The 14,720-nt window shown below is 32.8% G+C and overlaps 1 protein-coding gene across 1 annotated transcript; it reads right to left on the reverse strand.

The window, feature by feature from the left end:
- Positions 1 to 994: 994 nt before the first annotated feature.
- Positions 995 to 7,112, reverse strand: LOC142637269 (protein HOTHEAD). The gene is made up of 6 exons (XM_075811546.1): positions 6,923 to 7,112; positions 5,811 to 6,189; positions 2,719 to 3,029; positions 2,157 to 2,542; positions 1,427 to 1,995; positions 995 to 1,218 (listed from the first exon to the last, which is right to left on the reverse strand). Exons 1-6 carry the CDS (start codon positions 6,996 to 6,998, stop codon positions 1,164 to 1,166), a joined length of 1,776 nt encoding a protein of 591 aa, XP_075667661.1. The 5' UTR covers positions 6,999 to 7,112; the 3' UTR covers positions 995 to 1,163.
- Positions 7,113 to 14,720: the final 7,608 nt, after the last annotated feature.

Raw genomic sequence — 14,720 nt, forward strand, 5'->3', positions numbered from 1 at the left:
TAGCCCTCTTGGTCAAGTTTAGGGCGTGACAATATTTATGGTATAAGAGTCAGCCCGGTAACCTTATGTAGGCTCAAAGACACTACCCTACAAAGTGGGCCCTAACGTGGATGTCAAGGATTTAAGTAGGAGAAGACTATACATTAACAACTCCTGTTTGGTTCTAATAAGTGGCATATTCACTTTTTATTTTCCCTTTTCTATATTCAAATTCTAAAATTGAATATAGAAAAAATGACCAATTTTTAAATTTGAAAATGATTTGTAAGTTATTTTGAATACAAAATTTAGATATAAAATTAATCATACACGATTTAGTACTTTTTTTTTAAGTTACTCTTTTCACTTGCACACACTCAAATCAATTAGGTGAAGCCCTTTGTGTTTTTACAATATTTACAAAATTGCCACTATATTCGTTTTTTATGAAAATGAAAACACTGAAAAAAATGTTTTCATTTTTATAAATCCAACTTTTAGGATATTGAAAAATGAAAACTGAGTACAAATTCTTAAACCAAACAAGTTTTTTGTGGTGGGTTCCAATGAAAAAAAAACACCACTTCTTTTAGCTAACCAAACAACCTCTTAGTGTGAATTTAAGTTACACTGCATTTGGTTAAGGAGAAATTTAGGAAAAGAATATTGACTCTTAGAGCTTATACAACAACCCTTAGTCCCAAGTTTTTTGGGGCTGGCACTCTTAAAACATATAATACCAGAAAAACATCCACTCAACCAGACCTAATATAACTAGTTACTAGTTTAGTTTAGTTGAGATGAGGATTTCTTTTAGTTTTCAAACCACAATAACACATGACATTCAAAATTGTAATTTTCTTTCCACACTTCTTTTGACAGCCAGATGGAGGGTTATCAAAAAAAAGAAAAAAAAAAAAAAGGACTTCTATTAACAACCAGATGGAGGGTTATCAAAAAAAAAAAGAAAAAAAGAAAAAGAAAAAGAAAAAGAAAAAGGGAGAGTTATCCGAAGTGTTCAAGAATACACACTAAAATTATAAATAGCTTGGGATGGAATAAGGATTTCCAGTGGCTAGCCATTTTCTACATATTTGATATTACTGCTTGCTAAGAATTAATATGATAAAATTACATTACCAATCAACACTTTCTCATCCTCCTAACTGGGCTTCCACCCTCCCTCATATGCCAGCTGCTCTTCCCAATCTCTCCCTCAAAATCTTCACTGCCATGTACCTAAATATCATTCCCAAAATGTTAATTAGTAGTACCTAAATATCATTCCCAAAAACATGTTAAAAAGAGAGGAAAATATATTTCAACATTACCATAAACTTTTTTTTTTTGTTCGTTTTCTTTTCTATCTTTTCTCTTCTACTTCTTCATTTTATTTTATTTTTTAAGAAGGGAAAATTTTAATGCAAAAAATGTTAATTAGTAGTACCTGCCCATCATCATTACAGTGGCTTGAGGATTTGTGCCTGGGGATTCACTAAATGTTGAGCCATCAACAATACGGAGCCCGTGAACACCAAGAACCTTGTGCTCAGGGTTGACAACCTTGCCCACATGGCACCCACCATGGTAGTGCCAAATTGTGATCACAGTGTCTTTGCAAAATTGCTCCATGGACTTAGTGTCATTAGTGTGCCTAGGTATAAGGTTCACACTAGCCGCGACACTCATGTTAAGTATCTTATCCACAGTTTCCTTGTTACACCTTGTGAAGTTTGTTACATGTTCTGACTGGACAATCTTCGTGGCCATGCGAATTCCTTCAACGCAGCGTTGGAGATCATATGGATGTTTGAAGTAGTTGAAGGTGACAGAGGGGTTATCATCAACATTGGTGTTGATCAGGTTGAGCTCACCTGTTGATATGGGATTGGCAATCTTTTCTAGAATGAAGCCTCCCTTGAATGCTTCATGAGGTAAGTTCCGCTTGTTTTTGATGTATTCTTGAACGGCCTCTGGTGTTCTTTGCTTTGGTGGGATTGTGGAGAGCTGCCCAATCTGGTCATACCACAAAATGCAGTTCAGAATGAGTATTTTCATAATCTAAGAAATTTCAAGGAAGAATGTTAGTTTGACTTTCTAGTCAATGTTTTCAATTAATACTTGACAGCTCCAATGTTGTTAAAAATCATGCTTAGTTTCTAGACGTTGGTGCTTACCTCGGCTGACATGATACCATGGTGGCAGTGAATGCTATCGCTGGATTGTCCAAATCCGCTGCTAGCTTCAATGTACACACCCTTCTTTGTAATCCCTACAGTTTGTATGAGTGACTGCTCAACTGGCCTATTAGAGGGAACGAATATTGTGTTCATGGGGTTATCGGCCATGCCTTTCCCAACAAACTTGTTATTAAGCACTACTGGAATGTTGAGCTTTTTAAGATCAGCTTTTGGTCCAATTCCACTTAGCAGTAGCATTTGAGGCGTCCCAATTGCTCCACAAGACAATATGATTTCACTCTGTGCCTTATTTACCAGAACTGCTTGATGTTGGTCACCATTTTCATCTTTGAAAATGACACCCACAGACTTTGGTTGCTTTCCTGTATTAGACATTATCATCTCATTAGTGCTATGTCTATGATCAACTTCTAACAAACTTGAAGTTCGCCTTACTTCTTTTCATTAGATAGTTATAGTCATAAAGTAAGTTGTGACCAAATGCCTAGACAGTGTACATAACATATAGATGTAAGTCCAAGTGAAGATGCTAACTTACCTGTTGTGTCGAATACAATCTTTTGGACAGAGGCATGAATCAATACAGTAAGCTTCCGAGGGTTCCCAGAAGAAAGTAGTTCAGCAGCTGTGTGCCGACGGCCAAACCTGTCAAAAATGGTCCCACCAATCTTGGTGCCATAGATGTGATCATATGTGAATCCATTAAAAGGTGACACCCCAATATCCAGAAGGCTGTCCCTTACAGCTTTCTGCCAAGGTGCAAGTTTAGGCCGGTGAACAATTTGTTTCTCAACCCAAGGGTAGGACTCATTCACTAGCTTGGCATCCCAACCCATTCTCTTGATAAACCTGCATGCCATTGCTTAATCAGTAACAAAAGTTTCACTAAAAGGTTTAACTCTCTAAGAATGGCTATAGGTTCGCCTTGGCTATATGTTTCTTACCAGAAATGTTCAACTATATGTGCAGTCATTTTGTATGACCATATTTGCTCCTACAAAATCTATATGAGTTCTATACTTGACCAATTACCATGTAAACTACACGATTTTTGTTCCTGTTTTATGTACAATTAACTTTTTATCAAAAGTCTTAATCATTAGGCCAATCTTTCTCCCCACCCTTGAAACTTACAGGGTGTCAATTGTCAAAGCCTCAATCCTTTGTCAGGTAAAAAAAGAAAAGAAAAGGAGAACATGACACTCAAAAGTCAAAACCCAGATCCAATTAGATGGAGCAAATATGTTCTGGGCTTTTCGCCAAACATTTTCTGGGCTAAGGTTATCCTGAGAACTTTCAATCCAGCCCAGGCAGGCCCAGCTTAACACTATTAATTTATTTATTTTTGGTAGATGCAATAGAAATTGAACCTTTAATCCTTTGTTTCATTACAGTGGACACAAGTCACAAGTTGTGGCTTGTGTAAAAATGTAGTACTTGACATTGACATTTTAAAAATGTACAAGGTTTCAAAATATTTAAAATAAAAATGTACTTTGTTTTAAATACCAGATTTTTTTATTAGAAATAAACTAACAATAAACTGACCATTTATATAAAAAAAAAAAGACACCAACGTTCCACCACTTTAATGCCCCCATATATAGGTTATAATAAGTTTGCGTTATTAAACTCAGATAAATTTGGGTAGAAAAGTTAGAAATATTGGTGAGATATAATGTCATTGACATTTTATGGTTATGGACCACATGTTTATTTTTAGTGGTCACAATATGACCGACTTAAAAGTTTGGATTCCTTTTTGTTAGGAAAACCACAATTTGACTCCCTACAACTACTCTAAAAATAGGTCCGCGTGGTGTGATGTCGAATGCCATAAAAGATTTGAGTATGTCTTCCTCATCACCAATTGGTCTTGAGGTGGAATGACATAACTTACGGTCTGACAAATGGTATCAGAGCCAAGGTGGAAGATGAAATCATAAATGTTCTGGTTCATAGTACAAGGACATAATCATGAAAGTCATACGCATACCATAAATTTTGTATCAATTACACTAATAAATTGTTCCCAACTAAACAATCTTAACTGTCGATTTCACTAACTGTCGGTCAATAAGTTCTAATCGGGCCACACAATTTTTGTTTCCAAGGACCATGTAGCATTTAATTGACTAATATTAACATCTTCTTAGTAGAAAGTGACTTCTATTTAGCAATAGCATCTAGTAATCTTAAAAGATGCTATCTTGTCATGTTTATGATTTAAATGGGAGATTAATACATCAATGGATTGAGCATAATCTTAATTTTTTGGATAATGACTCTTAAATCATTACTAAATAAGTACATTAGTGTGTATCTATCCTCAAACCTTTCCTAAAACTTCAAGAGTTTATCCTCTATTTAACTATTTTCATTTTTTATGAACCTTAACTTCAACATGCTAGTTGTGTGAGGAGTTATAGCTGGCGGGTTTGGTAGTTATATTGATTGGTTTTGCTTGTGTTTTCTCCCTCTCAAAGTAGTGGAAACATGTACGTTTGGAATAACTTTTTGTTGATTTAATTTTTTTTTTTTTGATGAAATTTGACAAAAGAAAATTTGTATTTTGAAAAGATGAGGCTTGAAAAATATGTGAATAAACAAACTAACTAAACAGAAAAAATCTAATTCAATAGCATAATTTTTTTTTTAATCTCAATAGACTTGTGAAAGAGCATATGGTATGCCAAACTCACTCATTCTACCCCCCAAAAAAAACCATATAATTTACAACAATTTAGAAAAAATTTTAAAAGTAGGTAGCATAATTTCCCAAATGAACATTGATAGAATTTAGGCTTTGCCATGTAATGAGGCCATTTGTAATAAGCATAATGGTAAATATATATTCAGCAAGCATTGTACAGGAGGAATTCAAAAATTGGGTTGTCATTGCCGTTTAAGGATTGGGGGTTGGCATTCAATAGGTAGAAAATACCAGCGGAACTAAAACAGAGCAACAATATTTATGAGACATTGAAGTGTTCATATCAAGGGTACCTAAATTAGTAGGTTATTGACTTAAACAAAGAGTCTTTTTTTTTTGGGGAGGGGGGGGGGGGTTCAGTTCTGTTCTGTGGCCGTGATATCAAAATGTTGAAATGAACTTTACAAATATCCATTGGGGTTATTCTTATATTAGTACTTTCTACTTTATTTCTTACCTTGCTCTTAACAAAATAGTAAGTGTAAAAAGCCAGCCTTCTAATCTATTTTTCTTCAACCTATTTATTAAAAAAAAAAAAAAAACCCCACTTTTTTATTCTTTTCCTTCTGCAGTGTTTTCTTCTAAACCAAGTCCGTGGATGTAGAGTTTAATATTTACTCATTATTGTCTTTTAACTAAAACAAACACTTGGAAAAAATAAATAAATAAAGTAACCAAAAAAGTTGTGCAACAAACATTTTAAACAATCTAAACCCTTAAGAACAATATTCTAAAAAATAATCCCAAAAAGAAAAAAGGAAGGCTCTAGAATGTACCAATTGCTAATTGAAAGAACTGGTACATTTTTTTTTTTTTTTGTATAGGTAACAGGTTTTAATTAAAAAAATATTGTGAATTGATTCTAGGATAATGCTCAACTCATTAAACAAGATAGACTTTGTGCGTGCATAACATACCTTGCGCTTGCTCTAGTGTAGAAGCCAGCATTGATGCAAGTGCCACCACCCAAAACTCTAGCTCTAGCATTCAGGACTCCATCCGTGGAAATGAAGAATTGGGAGGCAGAAGTTGGAGAAGTGTCTGCTAAGGCAATGTGGAAGTTCTGTAAAAATGAGACATTTGAATTGGAGAAAGGGACACCCCCTCTTTCAAGCAACAGAACACTGAAGTTTTGAGAGAGGGTGGCAGCCAAAGGACACCCAGCTGTGCCTCCTCCCACAATTATGTAATCATAAACATTGTCACCACCAGAGGATGATGAGAATGATGATGATGTTGAGAATGAGCTCGCACGTCTGATAAATGGGTACCGGTATTCGTAGAAATTCTCCTTACCTGCATTGCAAAAATTTTAAGGACATTCCATTCGACTTAGAAAACTCCTCTATAACTTTACTGAATTTTCAGGATTGCTAGATCTTGGATAATGTAGCAAAATACTACTTTTCATTACATTTCATTTAACTTAGCACAATGCTATATCTACTAGTACATAATTATTAGATCAAACTAGTTAACATGGAATTGAATGCTAATTAATGTAAAAGGAAAAACAAAATCTGCAATTTGTAAAGACAACCAATTAGTCAATTAAAGTTGGGGGCCTAAAAAAATGGTCAAAACCAATTACTGCTGTTGAAGTAAAAAAAAGCAATTTCCAGAGAGAATTCACAACAGCATACATCAACACTCTTGAAAGACTATCACATACTACATTTCCTAATTTTCTTCTTACTCGTGCATATGGCTGCCCATCAAAACCAGTTGTACATTCCATTGCTGGTCAACTATTAGAGAAAAAAAGAGAGGAAAATTAAGAAATATGAGCCAATTCTAGCCAAAGAAGACAAAAAAACAAACCATCTAAGTCAAGATAACCCATCACAAAGTTCACTGTTTGGGGTTTTATTTTGCACCCATTGATCTTGAAGAAAAATGTTTTGAGTAAAGTTAAAGGTAATGATACATAACACATACAGACAAACAGACTACAGAGAATTGTGAATACAAGAAAGCACAGAGCTAGCTAGAGATGTTAAAAATATATGGGAGCAAGTAAAAGAAAAACCTTGACAAGAAGAGAGTATGTTTGAAAGCCATAGAACGAAACAGAAAAAGAGCTTCACCGCCCCAACTGAAGCCATTGACACGCAAACTTAAGAACTCAGAACACTTAGCAGATGATTATGCTTCTCAAGGACCTCTATGTGGCTGACTCTGGTTGGCCTTGTTTTATGTGTGTTGACACACATATATATATATACCCAAAATACAGGAAAAATTATACATGAACTTAAATGATAACACAAGTCATTATTAGCAGATGTTTAGCAAAAAAAAAAAATTCATTGTTAGCAGATAAACTTAAAAAAAAGAAAGCAAAATCAACTAAGATTTCAAGCTCAACTGCATTTAATAAGAGAGAGACTAAAACTGCAAGGTTATTTAATGGTGACATGAATGTCACGGTTTGGAGTTAGCAATTCAAGGCCGTTGGATTTAACTCTTTTGTAATCAGATCAAAGTCCATGAGATCAAAGACAGCTCACACTCACTTGCCAGCCTCCTCTATGAGAAAGGTGTCTATTAATTTAGGCCTATATATTATTGTTACAACCACTGCTATATGAAGTCTATAATGCCCAACTCATAATTTCAACTGCATATGCATGTAAAATTTAAGCTGGGTATTATTGTACAACTCTTGAAGGCAATGCATGAAGTGGAATCATGGTTGTTATTATGGTTCAAGTGTGTATGTCTGTCTCATTGCTAAGACAAAATTAGTCGGTCAATTTGACGGGTGGAAGTACGTGATTTACCATTTTTATCAACTCAAGCTTTTTGTAATAAGTGATGATTGATCATAGTATAAGAGCAGGTAATTTGAGTTCGAATCACGTCCCGACATTAATAAGTTGTAATTTATTAGGGACAATCAAATGGTAGTTTATCAAGAACAATTAGTGGGGCCAACCTTTCCATTCCTTTCATTGTACTTTATCATGGACAATGAGGACTAAGGAAAATTTTTTTTATGTATTTTAAAAGTACAGAGAAATGATATTCTCTCCTCATAAATTCTATCATAAATTTAATGAATAGATTATACTATAAATGTGAGAAAAATGAGTATCATTCTTCGTATCAAAAAAACATAAGAATCACTCCAATACCAAATGAATTAAATGTAAAGGAAACAACGCCAGCAACTCTTCAATGTGGTTGGTTCACTGGATTAGTGTAAGCAACTAACAATCAAGATTAACTAGTCACTTCATGAGGTGGATTTTGTCTTTTACAGCTTCATATATCTAGTACCATCTACCGTCTTTATTTTAATGGTTAGAAATACTGTCGACAGCTATGCTACCCACAGGCCACAGCTTGAGCCCCTACCGCTTTCAACTCGTCTAAGAGGAGTTGGGGATAATGTTATTTCACAAAAACTCTAGTATACCTTCCATCAAAAAAAAAAAAAAAACACTCTAGTTTACCATAAAATATAAAGATATTACCCCGTTAGTGCTACAACATATCCTGTAACATGAGAAATAAATTGTTATTGTCAATTCCATGAGTTTAGAGGTAGTAGAGTTGAGGTGTAGACTAGTTCTCTCTCTTGAGACAATATGTGCTATCTATGAAATTTTTTTGTGTAGTAGACCAATAGTTTTGCACGCCATCCTCAGGATACAACAGGCTCAGCCACCAAATTGTATATCCTTAGAAGTCTACATTACTAGTAGGATATAGAGTTCTCAAATAAATTTTTTTTAACCAAAAAATATAGTATATAAAAAACAATATTTTCATATTTTTTTACTTAAATTGATATGTGTATAAAAATGGAAAAAATTTAATAAATTCCCTAAAGGTATTGATTTAAAAAAAAAATAGAAGATTTTTATGGGAAAAAAAAAATTTACAGCTTTTTATATTTTACTTGAAAGTAATTCATAACTTTCTTATAATTGCCTATTAATAAATACCTAAAGGCCACTTGTTAACTGGACTCTATATAAATATATGGCCAGATGGTTGAGAAGAGTTGCTAAGAATTTACCGACAAAATGGGATGGTTAGAATTTTTTTTTTTTTTTTCACCACTTAGCTGACCACATATATTTATATAGGTCTGGAGGAGCCTACTCATATTTGATATTTCAATTGAATTCGAGCTTTGTCTGCAGTTGGTTCATAGCTTTACATATAAGTTGTTACGTTTATGAATTTAAAGAACTCAAAACGTTTGTCATTAAAACAGTAACGCATAGTAATCAATTTTATGACATATATACCTTTTAAGTTTGTGGTCAAAAACTATTTAAGCTATGCATTCTATGAGTGAGAGGAGACTAATAACTAAGGAAGTCAATACCGTACTGAAGGCTGTACCGGTTTGGCCATCGGTACGATATATTTTGGGTACCGGTCAATACCAGTATACCGTTTTGGGTTTACCGCTATTTTATATATATATATATATATATATATATATATATGAGAAATGATATGTCCACAATATTTTCACAATATTTTTATAACAAATCATATATGGCAGGTTGTTATTATTGGGACAAAAAAGTAATATTAGCATTAGGTTTAAATTTAAACCAACAACAACTAACCACATGTGATTTATTGTAAAAATATTATAGTAGTAGCATCTATATATATATATATATATATATATATATATATATATATATATATATACATATACATACATATACACACACAAAAAAAATCTCTATTTTATTTTTCCTCCACGTCCTATTTAGTCAACTTTATCTTTTTTGTTTATTTATGTACATCTTTTATTACTATGGCATTTCTCTTTAATTCTCATCCACACATATTTTTAGATTGAATCTTATTTGTACAGTAGCCCACGTTCTCTTTCATTTCTTCTCCCTCACAAATCTGCTTTTTTCATTCTCTCTCTAGTCTCTCACGCATACTTTTCTCATCAAAAGATTTAAAACTAGCCCATAATCTCACTAAGATCTACTTCTGTCTTTCCCTCACAGATTAATTTCTCTCTTGCAAGTTGCTTCTCCTCAATCAAACGATGCACCTGCTGGTCTGGTCACTCTCTATGCTTGAGCTGTGCCTTCTTCTTCTCTCTCTCTCTCTCTCTCTCTCTCTCTCTCTCTCTCAAGTTGTAGAGGAATTACATTCCAATCTGGAATGCATTTTTCGCCCGGAATGACCGAAATTCGGCAAAAAGGCCGGTACAAACGAGAATAGTCCGGTATTTAAAACGAAACGAAATTAGGGTCTATCAGTACCGGATTGTTCACCGGTACGAAAAATTTCGGTTATACCGGCCGGTACGAAACGGTACTGACTTCACTACTAATAACTACTAATAAAGGACTGAAGGCTTTAAAATTAATAGAAAGAGAACTGAAGCATATTAAAAAGGATAATTCCTTATATTAATTTGGTTAACACTTTTAAGAATGAAACCGAAATCCATCAGTGAAAATGAAACTGAAATTTTCTTTTCCCACTTAAAAGATCATTTCATAAATTTTATAAAAATATACTCCAACACCATGTATCTATTGGAGTTAAAAGGGGTCAATAATGAAAGAACAAATAGAAAATTTGAAGACTTGAGGAATAATGAAATATTTACTCTTAAAACTATGAACTTTCAAAATGCATAATTACCACCCCAAATTATAATTTGTGTTTTACTTTACACCCTACCATCAGTGGAGATGTTAACTTGGATAGAAAAACATGTCATATGCGACTAACGCAATCTCTACATACATGACACCACATTAAAAAAACCGAATTGCCACTCTTCAATCCATTAAAACAAAATCATTTGAAAAATGTAACCCTTGTAGTGCCACATAACCATTGTTTTAAGAAATTAAAGAGGGGCCGTTGGGTTTTTTCATGCGATGCCATATATGCAAAGGTCATATAAATCGCATGTGACATGCTTTTCCGTCCAAGTTAATAATGGTAAGGTATAAAAATAAATAAATAAATAAAAACACAAGGTATAATTTAAGGTGGTGCTTGTGCATTCTAAAAGTTTAGGGTGGTAAATATAAATAATAGTATAGTTTATTATGGTAAAATATAATTGTATTGATAATGTTTGCCCCTCACATAAGTATTGCTAATGTGTTAGAACAATTTTTTCCCCATAATACAACTAAGGCTGAGTTTGGATAGGGAGTTTGCGTCTGGCATCCGCGTTTGAGATTTTTTTTTTTTCCTTCCTGCGCACATTTTTCAACAGAGACAGCATGTACTGTTTACCACTGTGCGTGAACAGTAACCGCACAGTGGTGCACTGTTCATGTACTTTTCAGGTTTTTTAAAATTAAAAATGGGACCCACAATACTATTCACACATTTAAAAATTATTTTGCTACAGTGTTTTCAGTTTTCAGCTGTATCCAAACGGACCCTAAGTTTATTTGGTTTTACAAATAGCTAGCAACATTTAACAATACATACAGAATTTATTGTGTGTTTATATATATTATGGGTAATTATAGATAAAGTGCCATATATGTAAATAAAAAATTTTAAAAAGTTAGAAACGATTTCGCAACGTTAACAAATGTTCAAATATCAAGTAGTCCAACTTTTGGCCAAAAATTTGCAGAGAATTGCAACTTCTGCATAATTTCACTTCACACTTTTCTCCTCCGAAGTGTCGAACAAATTATAAAATTTAAAGAATTATTTTCTATTTTTCTTCAACATAATTAGAACAAGCATGCAGAATGGTCTCCGGCATGCCTAACACAAAACACATTCTACACACAGACACGCCGTAGTTTTGAAGTGTCCGTTCTTCTTACAACACGATCCACACACGCATGCATGCCAGCATTTCTTTTTCTTCCTTTTATTTTAATTTTTATATTATTTAACGTCCATATTTCCCCGAGCTATGATTTAAATGCATGTTAGCAGGAAAATTTTGAACCTCGAGACCTCTTAATTAAACATGACTTTATATAGCACCAAGATAGAGATTGAGCATAGCTAGATAGGTGTCATGTTGCAAAGCATTTCTTGTGTCATTACATCATTATTGTGTGTATTATGTATTGGTTGATGAAGTACTCTTTGGATCATGTGGGAAAGTCACTTTGATTGAGTAAATCTTTAATTGAGGTGTAAATGCAGCTCGATCAGCTGGTCAATTACGTTCCTTTAGATCCATGTTGTGGGGGTAGTATGAGTAACGACCCTTGTCTTGTTCTAGAAAACCCTTAGCTTTCTTTTTGGTTCTTATTTAAGAAATTTGTCAATCACCAGCCACAGAAGCAACCCCTCATTAAAATTGTGAAGTACTTCCCTAGCTACACACTAGATTATAAAGTATATGAGAAGAGCTTAGTAAATGTTGATAGAAACCAATAAATGAAAAATGGTTGCCTTATCAGGATTATAAGTGCACCATTTCGCAATCCCAGGCCTCATCATATCAGTATGTTTCTGGGTTCAAGTCTTCCTGACCCTTGTAAATTGTAAATACTAGGTGTGTAATTGGGGGAGCCAAAAAATTTCTTTAGGAGGCAAAGCTAAATATATCAATAATTTTCTTTAATCTACAAAATAACAAACACACATGCATATGAAATAAAAATTTATATAATTCAAAACATATATTTTATTTTATCAAGTCGTGTACAATTATCTTTTAATTAATAAAATTTATACAAAATCATTTAATTTATTTTAGATACATTAAATAATACATTTTACGTTTTTTAGTGTGATAAATGTCACTTCTATATTTCTTAACATACACAATCTAAAACAAGAGAAATATAGTAATAACAAAAATTAAATGTTTTTTTTTTTTTGGTTGATGGATGATAAACTAAATTATTCTAATTAAAAAAGAAAACCCCATATATCCCTAACTCTCTAAACACAAAATGAGGAGTTTTTTTTTTTTTTGAAAAAGAAAAGGCACTTTTACAGTTTACTTAATTTATTTGCTTATATATTTTTATGAATATATGGCTTAAATGCTCATAAAGATAATGAGTTATGTATGAGAAAAAATTGAATATTATAAGATGAAAATAGAGAAATTATTTCTTTCAAATAGTGTTTGTATAATGTTTTTTCTAAATTCAAAAATAATTTAAATGTTTTTAATAGAATTAGGGGAGGGGGAGAATTTGAAAAACCTGGGATAGGAGGACCACACAAAGTTGAGGAAAAAACTGGCCTTTATAACCCACAATTTGGCATGCATGTTTCAATTTTTTCATTTAATTTGAGTTGACTCCATGTGATTTAAGATTATAACTTGTCTACTATTGTCATGTCTGCTTCAACTTGGACCCTATACATGTCTATCCCATTCCTCCAAAGAAGTTTCTGTTATTCCGAAAGGTCGGGGGCACAAAGCCATATCAGTAAACTTTGCTACTATTTATTTCCTATAACATGAGTATTGGACTCCATGTCTCTTGCCTATTTCACACCAAGAATTGAAAACAAAGGAACAATTTGGCTTACTGGCATTGACCTTTCTTTTTACCTAATTAGTAAATTAAGCAGTTTGGATTACAAGTTTGGCTTTTTTATATTTACTAGGTCTTAGATTTAAAACCTTTAGCCTACAATCATTTTCAAGAAATTATTTCTTGTAATAGAGCCTGCAAATAGTCAGATATTTGAAAAGTTTTAACTTCTATGATTTTTCAAAAAAAAGAAAATTTAATGTAGATAAAGATAGTATTAAATTATCCAACGATCACACTCTTTTGTGGGGACAACGCACAGAGAATGTTATATATATGTCTAAGCATACTGCGCACATTCATATGACACTTCTTCTGATGGGAAAAATGGTTAAATACATGAAACTTCGATACATATAAAGAACATTTGGATTTTAGTGATTTTACATATTTATTTGTTTTGGTAGAAATTAAAAAGAGGAAATTGTTAAACCATGAAAACCTGTAGGATGCACTGAATATGTTAATATTCGATGGCTTTTTTGTGTTTTCACTTGGAAAGGAAACATCATGAGGAAGAAAACTTAGACTGCATTCTTATCGTGACCTTTTCTTTTAAAAAACTCTTACCGAAAAAACAATGAGCTTAATATTTATGTGAATAAAACGGTTATAATTTTCATTAATTTACCCTAAAAATATATAAATTTATAAATACTCATTTGCAACATCTCTCAATATAATACAACTGTTGGTTTATTGTATCAATCACACTTTAATCTAATCTAAGTATATATGTGTATGAAAGTCCTTTATGAAAACTTGAACCTCAGTCTTGCCCCCCACATCTCTCAAAAACTTTATACTAGTAGAGTGACCATCATGCCAAGGGTGGATAGTGATCATGATATAATTGATAACAATAGAATTTAGGGTAATTATAAAATACTTTCGGAATATCATAAATGCATACTCCTCCCTTTCACATAATTGTGAGTCCCACTAATTAAATTCATAATGAGATCTACAATTCATGTGAGATGAGAAAATACGTATTTATGATACTCCTAGAGTATTCAATAATTTTCCTAGAATTTAAACTTGTAGTGCTTGCTCAATGAAAATTGTTTTTTATCATTAGGCCAAAACATTAATATCAACCAATAGTATTTGAACTCTAAATCTTTTACTCTAATAAAAAATTTTACCAATTGAACTAATTGAAATTCACATTATATTTAGATAAATGCTCTTCGTCACTATACTTGTATTGTATTACTAGAAGTACTGTAATTTGGCCTCTTTAATTATATATAGATTTCTTATGTATAGTGTGTGTGTGTGGGGGGGTTCAAGTTACACCTGGTGTAACTGCGAATTTTGACTAATCCACCGTTA

Source organism: Castanea sativa, chromosome 5, assembly GCF_040712315.1.
Source record: "Castanea sativa cultivar Marrone di Chiusa Pesio chromosome 5, ASM4071231v1".
Taxonomy (NCBI): domain Eukaryota; kingdom Viridiplantae; phylum Streptophyta; class Magnoliopsida; order Fagales; family Fagaceae; genus Castanea; species Castanea sativa.